The sequence below is a fragment of the Triticum urartu genome, chromosome 1 (genome assembly GCF_003073215.2).
Source record: "Triticum urartu cultivar G1812 chromosome 1, Tu2.1, whole genome shotgun sequence".
Lineage (NCBI taxonomy): Eukaryota > Viridiplantae > Streptophyta > Magnoliopsida > Poales > Poaceae > Triticum > Triticum urartu.
In genome coordinates, this window is record NC_053022.1 from 556,428,486 (window position 1) to 556,443,766 (window position 15,281).

At 43.6% G+C, this 15,281-nt stretch overlaps 2 protein-coding genes and 1 long non-coding RNA gene across 3 annotated transcripts; 2 read left to right on the forward strand and 1 right to left on the reverse strand.

Annotated features, from left to right (window-relative positions):
- Positions 1-3,961: 3,961 nt before the first annotated feature.
- On the forward strand, positions 3,962-5,484 carry LOC125539211 (protein RADIALIS-like 3). The gene is made up of 2 exons (XM_048702592.1): positions 3,962-4,659; positions 5,174-5,484. Exons 1-2 carry the CDS (start codon positions 4,391-4,393, stop codon positions 5,241-5,243), a joined length of 339 nt encoding a protein of 112 aa, XP_048558549.1. The 5' UTR covers positions 3,962-4,390; the 3' UTR covers positions 5,244-5,484.
- On the reverse strand, positions 4,523-7,480 carry LOC125539220. The gene is made up of 3 exons (XR_007296729.1): positions 6,154-7,480; positions 5,491-5,602; positions 4,523-4,652 (listed from the first exon to the last, which is right to left on the reverse strand). It is a non-coding gene; the product is annotated as an uncharacterized LOC125539220 (long non-coding RNA).
- A 3,645-nt stretch (positions 7,481-11,125) lies between these two features.
- LOC125539226 (protein RADIALIS-like 3) lies at positions 11,126-12,301 on the forward strand. The gene is made up of 2 exons (XM_048702611.1): positions 11,126-11,499; positions 11,978-12,301. The coding sequence occupies exon 1, from the start codon at positions 11,230-11,232 to the stop codon at positions 11,494-11,496; it is 267 nt and encodes an 88-aa protein (XP_048558568.1). The 5' UTR covers positions 11,126-11,229; the 3' UTR covers positions 11,497-11,499; positions 11,978-12,301.
- Positions 12,302-15,281: the final 2,980 nt, after the last annotated feature.

The following is a 15,281-nucleotide window of genomic DNA, read 5'->3' on the forward strand; positions in this document are numbered from 1 at the left end:
TACTGCGATAACGTCAGTGCGGTCTACCTCTCCGCCAACCTGGTGTACCATCGACAGACGAAGCATATTGAGCTCGATATTCACTTTGTGCGTGAGCAGGTTGACCTTGGACGTGTTCGGGTTCTCCACATGCCGACGACGCAACAGTTTGGTGATGTGATGACTAAGGGATTGCCTACTCCCGTCTTCGAGGAGTTTCGGTCCAGTCTTTGTGTCTCCGGCGACACTCCGACTGTGGGGGGGGGGTGTTGAGTATGTATTTTGTACTGCACGTGTATTGGATTTGTGGCCCACCTCCTAGTCTTCTATAGTTGAGGTAGAGGCATTCCCTTGTATTATATATGTGTGCACCAGCACCAATTGAAGCGAGCCGCATGTAGCAGCGCACCGTGGTACCGTAATCGCCACCGTGTATGAACTTGCACTGGTTTTCACAGTATGAGGGCTATGGAATTTATTTGGTGGCTAAAATAAATCAATCTACACGAATTTCGGAATTTGGAATTAATCTAATCTAAGAAATTGATCTAATCTACGGAATCGATCAAACCTTTGATTGATCGAGTGTCGCGCCGGAGAGGAGATTAATCTCCCCGGGGGCGACACGTCACGGAAGTAGTGGAAGGTCTTAGTATCGGCGTCGTGAGACTAACTGCTCTAATATCCACTGGTAGAAAAGGGTCATTTGTTTCGATTCAAGAGGGCTTTTAGTCCCGGTTCCGGGACTAAAGGGTCGGTACTAAAGCCCCCCCTCCTTTAGTCCCGGTTCTTATACGAACCGGGACTAAAGGCCCTCCACGTGGAGGCTGTCTGGAGCTCCACCTTTAGTCCAGGTTGGTAACACCAACCGGGACTAAAGGAAATGTTACGATTTTTTTTCTGATTTTCAAATTTAATCTCTAATCACCCCTCATCACTGCTCAATTTAACCTCTAATGTTTAATCACCCCTCATCATTCTAAATCATCTAACTTCCCGGCCGGTCACTGATACGTCTCCGTCGTATCTACTTTTCCAAACACTTTTGCCCTTGTTTTGGACTCTAACTTACATGATTTGAATGGAACTAACCCATACTGACACTGTTTTCAGCAGAATTGCCATGGTGTTATTTATGTGCAAAAACAAAAGTTCTTAGAATGACCTGAAACTCCACGGAGCGTATTTTTGGAAATAATAAAAAATCCTGGCAAAAGATTAAGACCAGGGGGCCCACACCCTAGCCACGAGGGTGGGGGCGAGCCTGCCCCCCTGGGCGCGCCCCCTACCTCGTGGCCCCCCTGGAGCTCCACCAACCTCAACCTTGACTCCATATATTTGCGTTCGGGGAGAAAAAAATAAAGGAGAAGGATTCATCGCGTTTTATGATACGGAGCCGCATCAAGCCCTAAAACCTCTCGGGAGGGTTGATATGGAGTCCGTTCGGGGCTTCGGAGAGAGGAATCCCTCGCCATCGTCATCATCAACCATCCTCCATCACCAATTTCATCATGCTCACCGTCGTGCGTGAGTAATTCCATCGTAGGCTTGCTGGACGGTGATGGGTTGGATGAGATTTATCATGTAATCGAGTTAGTTTTGTTAGGGTTTGATCCCTAGTATCCACTATGTTCTAAGATTGATGTTGCTATGACTTTGCTATACTTAATGCTTGTCACTAGGGCCCGAGTGCCATGATTTCAGATGTGAACCTATTATGTTTTCATGAATATATGTGAGTTCTTGATCCTATCTTGCAAGTCTATAGTCACCTACTACGTGTTATGATCCGGCAACCCTGAAGTGACAATAATCGGGACCACTCCCTGTGATGACCGTAGTTTGAGGAGTTCATGTATTCACTATGTGTTAATGCTTTGGTCTGGTACTCTATTAAAAGGAGGCCTTAATATCCCTTAGTTTCCACTAGGACCCCGCTGCCATGGGAGGGTAGGACAAAAGATGTCATGCAAGTTCTTTTCCATAAGCACGTATGACTATATTCGGAATACATGCCTACATTACATTGATGAATTGGAGCTAGTTCTGTGTCACCCTAGGTTATGACTGTTACATGATGAACCACATCCGGCATAATTCTCCATCACCGATCCATTGCCTACGAGCTTTCCATATATTGTTCTTCGCTTATTTAATTTTTCGTTGTTATTGTTACAATCACTACAAAATACCAAAAACATTACTTTTGTTATCATTACCTTTTGCTACCATTACCACTACTATCATATTACTTTGCTACTAAACACTTCGCTGCAGATATTAAGTTTCCAGGTGTGGTTGAATTGAGAACTCAGCTGCTAATACTTGAGAATATTCTTTGGCTCCCCTTGTGTCGAATCAATAAATTTGGGTTGAATACTCTACCCTCGAAAACTGTTGCGATCCCCTATACTTATGGGTTATCAGTCACACATCCTCTCACTACTCCAGCCTGAGCACGCTTAAATTCTGGATTCTATTCCCCCCTCGTTTCCAAGTCTGCACTCGTTGTTTTCCTGACTATAGTAAGATGTCAATCCTATTAACCCTCAGGAGTTTAGCTTGAGAATGAAGTCACACGTTCCATTGTTTGAGTTTGAAACTATTATTCTAAGAAACAATAATTATTTAGTAACACTAATATTTCTTGAGTAAGTAGTTTGACCATAGTTTGACCAGATTTGACCAAAATTCAAAAAAAATTGAAATAATTATTTAGTAACACTAATATTCTTGAATAATTATGTAGTAACACTAATATTCTTGAATAATTATGTAGTAACACTAATACTTCTTGAATAAGTAGTTTGACCAGATTTAACCAAAATTCAAAAAAACTAAAATTTGAGCATATCTTTTTTTTCCTTTTGGAATTTGAGGATTCCAAAAATTTGCAAACAGGCCGTAGGCCATCAAAATCGGATGCAGATTTTTGTGCTGAACATTTTGATATATTATACATTTTTTCCGACATCGTATGCAAAAGTTATAGCTGTTTTACTTTTTCATGACATTTTTTTGCAAAACATGTCCAAATTTAAGTTTTTAAATTTTCCTAACTAGTAGATGTAGCAATATAACTACATCTCGAAGGATTTTATTTTTTGAAGCTTTTACCATTTTATTTTGTTTTTTTAACTGAATGGCGATACAGGGAGGTAGAGTTTGAGAAATGGGCCCTTTAGTTCCGGTTTGAGATATGAACTGGGACTAAAGGGCATCGCACCCTTTAGTCCCGGTTCATATCTCAAACCGGGACTAAAGGTCTAATCTTTAGTCCCAGTTTGAGACACGAACCGGGACTAAAGGGTGCGATGCCCTTTTGTCCCGGTTCGTGTCTCAAACCGGAACTAAAGGGCCCATTTGAACCGGGACCAATGCCTTTAGCCGCTCGAATGCAACCGGGACTAATGTGTATATTGTGCTATGACCAAAACCCTGTTTTCTACTAGTGACCATGTAGAAATTGTAGGATGGCTAGAATATTGCGTTGTTGTAGGCTATATTGATCTGACCCTTGTATGAGGTATATATAGAAGTACAACGTAGGAAGATGATTGGAGTACAAGGCAAGTCATTGTTGGTTTAAACCAAATCTATCTCTATCTCTTTTAATTCCTAACTAACACGTTTGTACTTCTAACGGTGGCCAGGTATATGTACTCGAAATCTGAATAGCAAGTAAAAAAGAATGGCGATCGATGAACTAAAATGCGTGAACCTCACAAGGAATTTAACTACGAAACAAACAAAGCTGCCTGCTGCCATCATGCTCATGTCATGGTGCCCAAGTTAGAAGTTGGACACTGCAATCGTGGTGAGAGCTAGCCATGTGATCAATGTGACTTTGCTGTCAGTAACTTGCACACAGAAAAAAAAACATTTCTAAAAAGAAGAGCTTATTTCCTTTTGAGATGAAGCCTAGCCAGTGACTTGCATCAAACCAAATGACTAATTCAGATTCAGATACGACGGATTCGAGAGTTAATTTGGATTTCAGGTGATGCTTGTATAATGTTGAAAACATCTCTGGACAACGTCATAAGTTGGGGGCACCGATACCCTCAAAAAAAAAGTTGGGGGCACCGGCAAATGGACCCAAAAGGCCTAATTACTCAAACGGGCTGTCATCTAAAATTTTGTCACAAACACCACACGCTTCCCATGTCTGATCCCTAGCTCGAAAAACCTGCGAGAACCTTGTTGTCCTCTCCTCACTCCTCAGCCACCTTTTAACCTACAGACAGAGACATGACACACCCCCATCGCCTATAAATAGCAGCCCCCGCAGCAAGAGAGACACCAACCAAACCCCCAGAGCCTCCCCAAGAGCAGCAAGAGAGACACCCCAGCACACCAGGCACACAAAGGCTAGCATTAGTACGAGTAGAACATCACATCTCACCTGAAGATGTCTTCCGGGTCGTCGTCTCGGAGCACCTCCCCAAGCTCCGACTCGGAGTGGACCAAGAAAGAGAACAAGATGTTCGAGGAGGCGCTCGCCTACTATGGTGTGAGCGCCCCCAACCTCTGGGACAAGGTGGCCAGCGCCATGGGGGGCACCAAGTCTGCCCAGCAGGTGCGCCGCCACTTCCAGATCCTCGTCGACGACGTTGAAAGCATCGAGCACGGCCGCATCCCCTTCCCCAAGTACAAGACCAGGGTTTTTGGACCTAAAAGGTATAACTCTCAACTAAAAACTGTACAGACATAGGATGCTCTGGTGTTAACAAGTTTTCAGTTGAACATAATTAAGCATAACAGTTGCTGCTGTATTTGTCTGCTTGCTGGGAAAAGTAGATGCTCAATGTCAAAGGCACAGCATGCAGGGGAATTTATGTATTTTTCTTTTTCTTTAGAGGTCACTTACCATCATGCATGCATGACGACTGACACCATTAACTCTCTATGAGCCCAATTGCTTAACTGCAGCCACCCTGGCCCAATTTATGGGTGGTTTAATCTTAGCACTACCAGACAATTTCCCTACTTCCAAAACAAAAAGCTAGGATGGAACTTGCAGTGTTACAAGGCTACTTCTTTTATAAATCTTTGGTAGATTTTGTGCAGATAGGCTTACAATCTCATGCCTACATACAACAGAAAGAAAGAAAGAAAGAAAGAACAAGATTCTTGTATTTGAGTATGAGAATTCAGATAGGCTTACAATTCAAGTGTTTTCTCAACTTTTCAGGATGAAGCAATGTAAGCTCCAGTGGACAGTGAGCAAAGTTGTACAAACTAGGTCTCTAAGAATGAGCTGATGTTCTAAGAGGAAGCAAAGCAATCATGAATTGGTTAGAATAACAGGAAAGAAAGTGGTATTGTCGATTGTGTGTACAAAGTATTATTAGGTTATGTCCAAGGTTAAGTCTGTCTCTATGTTGTCATAGATTCTCGTCTACATTCATGAACTGCATGTAGTTCATTATCCGCTTGAACCAAGTCGTCAAATAAAATGTCATGTAAACTCATGTGTTTGTGTTATTCCTTATTTGTAAGAAGTTGTACCTGTAGCATATTGTCGTCTCCAATATCTGGTTTAGCTGGCCACCATGTTCAATTTGGACTCCACAGGTTCAGAAAGCACACAGAATCCTTGTCACCACTACCTTCCTCCTTCCTAAAAGAGAAGTCACTAAACTTTATTCAAGAACCACAGGAGGAACTTAATGCCAGAATAATCTACAGTGGTATTACGGTAGAATCAAGAACAGTCCTTCAGATTGCCTAAGATATGATCATGACTCCATCAAAAAGAAGTTGCAAGTATTATTTCAAACACTGCAAAGTACAGTATAATCAAGTAGAACAGGCTGTATATATCAAGTCAAAGCTGAACAATTATAGAAGATCATGGAGCACAGGCATGGACATATGACGATTCCATATTGTTTCCAGCCATAAAAATTACACTCTTCTCTACAAGTAACATGACAGGATGAAACTAAACTTCATTGATAACAAGGCGGGACAAGTACATCAAGATAAAACCATATTAGCAACCATAGTGGGCACATAGACACACAAGTCACAGTGTCACACACTAATACTTCACTAATCCAAGCAGCATCTTCCACATTGTCATCTAAATTCACTGAAACAACTCTGGGGCAAATCATCCAATACCCCTACAACAAATACAAACTAGCATCACACACAAATGACACATACCTAGCTATGAGCTCACATTGCCCTTCATTGCCTTATTCGTCGTGGCACCGTTTCTCTACAGGAGGCACCACATGAACCTATGTGAAGAGGAGAAAGTCAGGCAGTCACCAATTCCTTTTCAGGGGAAAAGAAAGCTCGCTTTGAATCCCCAGCATTGCGACGCTCGCCATGCCAGGGAGACCACCCTGACCTAGATATTGATTCCCATCCCCTACCACTTGACCGGTGAGCGAATCTGGATCCCAAAGCATTTGGGCTCAAACAATTGGAATCTACCAGCCGATGATACAGTGACGGAATCCAGTCCGATCCAAGGCTACTTGGGAGTGGATTTTTCCTAACTGATTGCGCGCACAACCTGTATCCTTGCCGTCCATCCAGGGCACTGTCCAATCAACCTGCCCCACCATGTTCTCAGCCATGCAGTGTATTCTCAGGACATGTGATATTCTGTTGTGTGTATATAAAGCCGTATTGCAGCAAATTCTAGATTCGTCACGAGGGATGCGCTGCTCATTATCTATGCAAGTCTAGATACAAATTATGTAACATTTAAAGAACTGACACGCATATGTTTAATCTGGTCGGAAATTCATAAGTCACAAAAAATGGTAGTAGTAACATTCATAAAAATGCCACTTTCTAGCAGAGTCGACAAAGGGGCAAAAAATCAGAAAAGTTCTACTGAACTTGTGATAAAGTCCATAAATTGCCTTCATAAAGTTTTGTACTATTTTCATAACCTTCAAATTCACATGTACACAAAGTTATTCAAGGATTCATACAAACTGCCAGCTAGTTAAACATAAAGTTCTATTAACATCAATATGGCAAGAAAAAGCATTCTCTTTTACATACAACAATAAAGTTCTTCAGCAATTTATACAAAGAGACCGCTTTGTAGAAACAAAGTTCTTTGTAAAAAGATAAAGTCCTTCATCAATTTTCAGCAAAGGACGATCCGGACATCCAAAAAGTTCTTGTACAAATCTGCCCAAAAAAATTCAATCTATGCTGAGAACTTGGAAATAAAGCATGTCTATACAAAGGGATTTCACCTGTCAGTGCAAACAAAATAAACTGCAGCTTATTTTATCAGAGAGCTGAAAGGTAGCCTTAATGCAGATAAAACTTTGTCCAGCTTGTAGTCAAATCCCAACAAACAATCTGAGGGCCTAAATTGTGCTAGCCTTTTTGTGGACACAAATCGATCAAGGTAGCCCATGCAAGTTCATCACAGAGAACACAAGACCAAGATTAAACGTGGTGGATCCATGTGCTACTAGATCCATCACGCAACAATCAATATGACACTGCTGCAAATAAATCCTAATCACCTTGAACTACAAATCCATTGGCAAACAAGAAAAGGTAATCCCAGCTCGTGAGCTTGAGGAGGAGGCACAAGATAGCCTGTTCGTCGCCGGATCTGGTGCCAGGAGACGTCGGGAGGCTTGGTGAGTGCGGACTTCCCAGATCCGCAGCGAGCTGGGTGACGGCGAGCGAGCCGGGACACCGCGAGGCACGCCGTGGTATGGAGGAGCTGATCTGGCCGGACGCCTCCAGATCGGGAGGGCCGCCGGCTGTGGGGGAGGGGACGGGAGGAGGACCGGCTGGATTCTCAGAGATAATGGGAGAGAGAGAGAGAATGGAGGCGTCGGGCAGTAGCCTAGGTACGTATTTGATTTGTATACCGGCCGGTGAAGGAGGAATATATTTTCCAGGCCTGGGTCCAGTGGGCCAGCCGGCTCGGATCCGCACGTAGCTTGTGCGGTCGTGATTGGCGTTGCGCGCGCAAAGGGTTAGGAATCACCTTATTCGCGATATATAGGGATCAGTCATTCAAGCAGCTGGCAAACAAGATACCATATACCCACTAATGATGGCTCACACCCCAAAAGCATTCCCACTTTGCTCTACTTACCTTAGCTTAATATACTTTCTAAAAATGATGATGTTTGTAGTAGTAGCCAAGGATCTAGTTATGGAGAGAGGCAAGTTGACCATTTGCATAAATTCAGGCTGGCTATTCCCAAGCCTCAACATCACATGAATGAATTTTCTCCAAGAATAAAAAGCTAATTCTTCTGTGCAAGATAATGTATTCTGCACATCATGAGATGCCCCTCTCTTTTCATCATGAGATGTCGAGGAACACAACACTCTGTGTTCAAACTATACCAGCCCGCCAGGGAGCAACACATACGTTCCATAGAAACATGTTGGCTCCATCTGTATGACTAGCAGATATCCCTAAATTGGTTGCTTGATGATTTGTTAATCAGGTACTACAGCAATACTCGAATTATAACAGCGGTTATATCAGATACTATCATGTTTACAAATATAGGAATATATATGTCGTATATGTATATATGCATATATACTGCAATGCCGTTATTTGGAAATTAACCCGTGCATGAACGTGTCACTATAATGAACTGACAAAAACTGTCCCATACGAGAACAGAAATCTAAAGGAAAAATGAGTCTAGTTTACATGAACCCCAGCATCTTCCTGAAAAGCTTTGCTCCGATTGTTCGAAATATGAGGGGGGAATCATGCATCTTTGCTATGGCTTTTAGGCAGATATGATTCCTGGGGAGAGATCTCCGGTGGATGGATGGACCGGTCCACACGTCCAAAGAATCAATCGCAAGTTGCGCCCGCCGCCCCCCGGTTCAGTGCATCCGATGCAACCACCAGGACTACGTGAGCATGCAGCAAGCAAGGGGCTGCAGGATGGCATTCTGTCAATTCCCTATCCAAGACCATTGGAGATAGAAAGATAGATATATTCCTTAAGTCCCTGGAGCCGGGGGGTGTTCATCGTGTCTTTGGGATCTGTTCGTCAACCGGGTGGTGGAGATTGCGTGGCATTCAAGGAATGGAGGTTCTTAGCCCACATCCCTGCATCTTTTCTCTCCCAAATGGATGGTGTCCCTAAACTAATGCATGGACAAGCAAAATTCGTTTTTGAACGAGGACAACACCCTGGACTTCTATCTCTCTGAATTTTGGGACCCCTTCCCGAACAATGCAAAAATATTTCTTTGCACGATTTCTCCATCATAAATATCCCATACAAAAGAGTCAAAAGGCTGTTTTGAGGAAAAACTTCTTAGGTACTCTAATGTAACAAAATATTCAGAGATACAGTTGGTAGCGCCATACTTAATCCATGGTTTCACAGCATTCCGGACATGGCAGTACCGCTGTTTTTAGATGAAATGGTGATCAGCTCAGATAGGCAATGAGGGTGCATGCATGTTGCATGATATGCTTGGCAGCATTGGATCAGAGGGGTTTCAGAAAACTGATGGAAAATGAGCATCGAGATCAGAGGTTTTTGGGTATGCGCACCTGTGCAGCTCTGTCGTTCTGAACAGGAGTATCACGTACCCTTCCCCCTGTGGGAGCCTTGAAGCCTATTGGCCGACCCATCATCCATGTCAGGATCACACGGCTGAGACATCGCCATGCATGGAGAGATGGATGCTCATGCTTCCGTTTGTGATGTGAGTAGAGCACGGCTGTATCCATTAACTGCGAAGACTGCTAGAAATGTGTGGTGTCAAAACGTTCAATTTGGAACCATGTGGAAGATGTGGCCAGGTATATGTATTTGAGAACTGAATAGCAAGTAAAAAGAATGGCGATCGATGTACTAAAATGCGTGAACTTCACAAGGAATTATTTTTTTTTGAGACCAACTTCACAAGGAATTTAACTACGAAGCAAACAAAGCTGCCTGCCATCATGCTCATGCCATGGTGCCCAAGTTAGAAGTTGGACAGTACTGCAATCGTGGTGAGTTCTAGCCATGTGATCAATGTGACTTTGCTTTCTACTTGAGAGGAGACGCACGCATGATGTGCAAAGCGCCGAAAGCTTACCAGGTTTCTACTTGGAGCAAGGCCAGCTAGGTGTAATAGCTTCGCAGGGAGCCTGGGACCAATGGCCTGAGAGGGTGCATGCACTGAGCACCCGCCATCCTTTTACAAGTTTAATTTCGAAGCAGTAGTAGCTGTTGCGTACTGATGAACAGTTGTCAAATGCATGCAAGCTAGCTAGGACACATTGCAGAGATGACACCACCATTGCCATTTGTAAGTGGCCATGCATGCATGGGGTGCCCAGCCCAGCCCAGGTCACCTCCATCTACCTGAGAATATCTCGTGAAAACCATGTGAAAACTATGTTTCTGGAGTTTTGCAAAATTCTCAAAAAACTACTACCTCCGTCCGGGATTACAAGACCGGAGAGCCACCGCAGCTGGACCAAGGCACTTGCCCGATCCTTTGATCTTCTCACAAAAAGCTGCATCGGGAGTCTCTTCTACATGCATGCACCCAATGAATAGTCTGCATGCAGCATAGTACTTTTAATCCCCTGCCTGCATGCAGCGCCTTGGTCAATCGTCTCGCGAACCAGCAGCGCTAATAATGCAAGCCGGCCTTTTAATCCCGTACAACCAACATTGGCTAGCTGGACCTATAATCCCGGACGGAGGTAGTGTACATGCTAATTTTTTATATGTAGGCATGTAAAATTTCAAGTTCAAGCACCGATTCATTTACTTCCCCAAAAAAACACAGCTTCATTTACGAGGAATAAAAATACGAATTCAGTAATGACTAATTCAGATTCAGATACGACGGATTTGAGAGTTAATTTGGATTTTAGGTGATGCTTGTATAATTTTGAAAACATCTCTGGACAACGTGATGAGTTGGGGGCAACGGCAAATGGACCCAAAAAGCCTAATTATTCAAACAGGCTGTCACCTAAAATTTTCATCGCAAACACCACACGCTTCGATCCCCATGTCTGATCCCTAGCCTCGAAAAACCTGCGAGAACCTTGCTATCCTCTCCTCAGCCACCTTTTAACCTACAGACAGAGACATGACACACCCCCATGGCCTATAAATAGCAGCCCTCACAGCAAGAGAGACACCAACCAAACCACCAGAGCCTTCCCAAGAGCAAACAACTTCCAGGAGCCCACACCCAGCACACCAGGCACACCAAAGCTAGTGTTAGTTCGAGTAGAACATCACATCTCACCTGAAGATGTCTTCCGGGTTGTTGTCGCGGAGCACCTCCCCGAGCTCGGACTCGGAGTGGAGCAAGAAGGAGAACAAGGTGTTCGAGGAGGCGCTCGCCTACTACGGCGAGAGCGCCCCCAACCTCTGGGAGAAGGTGGCCAGCGCCATGGGGGGCACCAAGTCCGCCGAGGAGGTGCGCCGCCACTTCCAGATCCTTGTCGACGACGTCAACAGCATCGAGCACGGCCGCATCCCCTTCCCCAAGTACAAGACCCAGGGCTTCTGGACCTAGAAGGTATAACTCTCAAGTAAAAACTGTACAAACATAGGATGGTCTGATGTTAACAAGTTTTCAATGTCAAAGGCACAGCATGCAGGAGCATTTATGTATTTTTTTTATTTTTCTTTAGAGTTTACTTACCACCATGCATGCATGACGACTGGCACCATTAACTCTCTATGAGCCAAACTGCTTAACTGCAGCCACCCTGGCCCAATTTATCAGTGGTTTAATCTTAGCACTATCAGACAATTTCCCCGCTTCCAAAACAAAAGCTTAGATGGATCTTGCAGTCTTACTAGGCTACTTTTTTTTTGTAGATTTGTGGTATATTTTGTGCAGACCCACAATCTACACACCCATTCTCCTAACCTCATGCCTACATAGAACAAAACAAAAGAAAGAAAGAACAAGTTTCTTTTATTTGAGTATCTGTATCTGTGTTCAGAGTTCAGATAAGCTTACAGTGCAAGTGTTTTTCTCAACTTTTCAGGATGAAGCAGTGTAAGCTCCAGTGGACAGTGAACAAAGATGTACAAAGTAGATCCCTAAGAAGCAAGAATGGACTGTTGTTCTAGAAGGAAGTAAGGGAATCCAGCATTGGTAGAATAACAGGAAGGAAAGGAGCATTGTCTATTTGTGTGTACAAAAAGTATTGTTAGGTCATGTCCAAGATTAAGTCTGCCTCAATGTCGTTGTAGATTCTCGTCTACATTCATGAACTGTGTGTTTGTTCATTATCAGTAAACTGTCATGTAAACTCATGTATATGTGTTATTTCTAAGAAGTCGTACCTGTCGCATTTTGTTGCCTCCAATATCTGGTTTAGCTGGCCACCATGTTCAGTTTGGACTCCACAGGTTTAGAAAGCACACAGAATCATCGTCACCACTACCTTCCTACAAGAGAAGTCACTTTGTTCAAGAACCACAGGAAGAACCTAATGCCAGAATAGTCTACATCTGAGCCCACCAATATTCTCTGTTAAGCATCATTGAATCGAGGTTGATATTACGGTAGAATCAAGAAAGTCCTGCAGATTGGCTAAGATACGATCATGATTCTGTCAAAAAAGGCTGTGTATATCAGTCAAGGCGGAACAATGATAGAAGATCATGGTGCACAGACATGGACATACAGCGATTCCATATATTTCCATTCAAAGAAATTTCCCTCTTTCTTTACAAGTATTAGGAGTTCAGGACATGATGAAACTAAATTTTATTGATAACAAGGCAGGACAAGTACATCAAGATACAATCATATTAGCAACCCTAATGTGCACATAGACACACACGTCACAACAATAAAAGCTTGAATACAACAATACATACTAGCATCACCATCACACATTGATGACATGTACCTAGCTATGAGCTCGTGTTGTCCTTCACTTTCTTTGTCGCAGCGCCCTTGCTCTCCAGGAGGCACCACATGTACTTTGTGAAGAGAATAAAGCCGGGCGGTCACTATTTCCTTTTCAGGGGAAAAGAAAGCTCGCTTTGAATCCCCAGCATTGTGACGCCCACCAGAGAGATAGATCGCCCTGGACTGGATTCCGATTCCCAATCTTCTTCCGCAACTTGACCGGGGGAGAGAATCCGGATCCCAGAGCTTTTGGGCTCAACGATTTAGAAGCTGGCCAGCCGATGATGCAGCAGCGCTACAGGGCAGAATCCAATCCAGGCTACTTGGCATCGATATATAGGGATCAGTCATTCAAAAAGCTGGCAAACAAGATACCATATACCAATTAACGATGGCTCAGACAGAGCCCAAAAGCATTCCCACTTTGCTCTGCTTACTTTAGCAATATACTTTGTGAAAGAAATGATGTTTATAGTACTAGCCAAGGTCCAAGGATCTACTTATGGAGAGAGGCAAGCTTCAACATCACATGAATGAATTTTCTCCAAGAATAAAAACATGTACATGTAGATAGAAAGTTTGTTCTTGTGTGCAAGATAATGTATTCTGCACAACATGAGATGCCCCCTCTCCTTTCATCCACCAATATGCCTTTTCAGTCGAGGGAGACAACACGGTGTGGTCAAACTAGCCTAGCCCGGCAGGGAGCAACACGCACGTTCCAAACAAACATGTTGGCTCCATCCGTACGACTAGACATCCCTACATTTATTGCTTGATGATTTATTAATCAAATAATACAGCAATGCTCAAATTGTAACAGTTAAATATAGGGATATGTTGTCTATGTACACTGGCGGAGCTATGTGTTGTGATGCAGGGGCCATGGCCCCCAGGCCCCAGCCCATGGATATTTTGTGAAGATACACTGTTTAGGATGGACAAATTAAGAGAAATAGAGTATTTGGCCTCTTCAGAAAATTATATTTGGCTATTTGCCCCCTCGGCAATCCCTCGTTAGCTCTGCCACTGTATATATGCATACATACTGTGATCCCGTTATTTGGAAGTTAACCCGGGCATGAACGTGTCACAATACTCAACTGACAAAACCTGTCCCATACGAGAATGGAAATCGAAAGGAAAATGCTCACAGAAACACATGAAAGGAGTCTAGTTTACATCAGCTAGCATCTTCCTGAAATGCTTTGCTCCAGTTGTTTGAACAGTTTTGCTAGAACTCATCTAGATGAGATATAATTTGGTCTCATTTATCTTTTATAGCCATTGGATGTGATGCTATAAGATGCGTGTGTGCTGACGTGGATGTTATATGTTCTTGTTTTCCAAGTGAATGAGACAAAATTATATCTCATCTAGATGAGTTCTAGGTACTCCCTTGTTTGAAATATGACGGGGAATCCTGCATCTTTGCTATGGCTTTTTACACAGATATGATTCTGGGGGAGAGATCTCCGGTGGATGGATGGACCGGTGCACACGCCCCAAGAATCAAATGCAAGTTGCGCCAGCCCCCCCCCCCCCCCCCCCCCCCCGGCTCAGTGAATCCGATGCAAATCCCAGGACTATGTGAGCATGCAGCAGCAGGATGGCATTCTGTCAATTCCCTTTCCAAGGCCATTAGAGATGGAAAGATAGATATATTCCTTCGGACCCCAGAGCCCGAGGGTGCTCATCGTCTCTTTGGGATCTGTTTGTCGACCGGGTGGCGGAGATCGCGCGACATGTAAAGAATGGAGGTTCTTAGCCCACATCCCTAAACTATTGCATGGACAAGCAAAATTCGTTTTTGAGCCAGGGCAACCCCCCGGACTTGTGTATCATCGATGGAGACGGACTGAAAGATTCAGAGGCATGCATAATTTGTTTTCTGAGACAATTGCACTATGCTTTGTGCTTTGGAAGTCTTTTTTTTTTGTGATTGAAAATGACTTTTGCGATTGAACATGAGGAAATTAAATATTACAATCTTCAGAGAGGAGATGCAAAACCGCAGTCGCCTGAGATATGTATAGTACTATTTTTTTAGATGAATTGGTAAGTGGTAACTCACTCGGATAAGCTACGAGGGTGCATGATTGGTACTTAGAATTGGATTAGAGGGGTTTCAGAAAAATGATGGAAATGAGCACCGAGATCAGAAGTTTTTGGGTGTGCGCACCTGTGCATCTCTGTTTTGGATAGGAATAGCACGTACCCCTTCCTCTCGTGGGCGCCTTGCAGCCTATTGGCTGATACGCACGCCTTATGAAGAGCTCTCTGTCAACCCATGTCAGGATCACACACGGCCGAGACGTCACCATGCATCCAGAGATGAGATGCTTCTGTTGGTGCATCCAGTTTCTACAGCTATGATATTTAGAAGATGTGTATAATGTTGGATACAACTCCAGACGTCATGCGTTGGG

Bases quoted from the DNA above. Each gene is read 5' to 3' on its own strand.
- LOC125539211 (XM_048702592.1), top strand. From the start codon at position 4,391: ATGTCTTCCGGGTCGTCGTCTCGGAGCACCTCCCCAAGCTCCGACTCG. The intron at 4,660-5,173 runs GTATAACTCTCA...TCAACTTTTCAG, and splicing joins AGGGTTTTTGGACCTAAAAG to GATGAAGCAATGTAAGCTCC.
- LOC125539226 (XM_048702611.1), top strand. From the start codon at position 11,230: ATGTCTTCCGGGTTGTTGTCGCGGAGCACCTCCCCGAGCTCGGACTCG.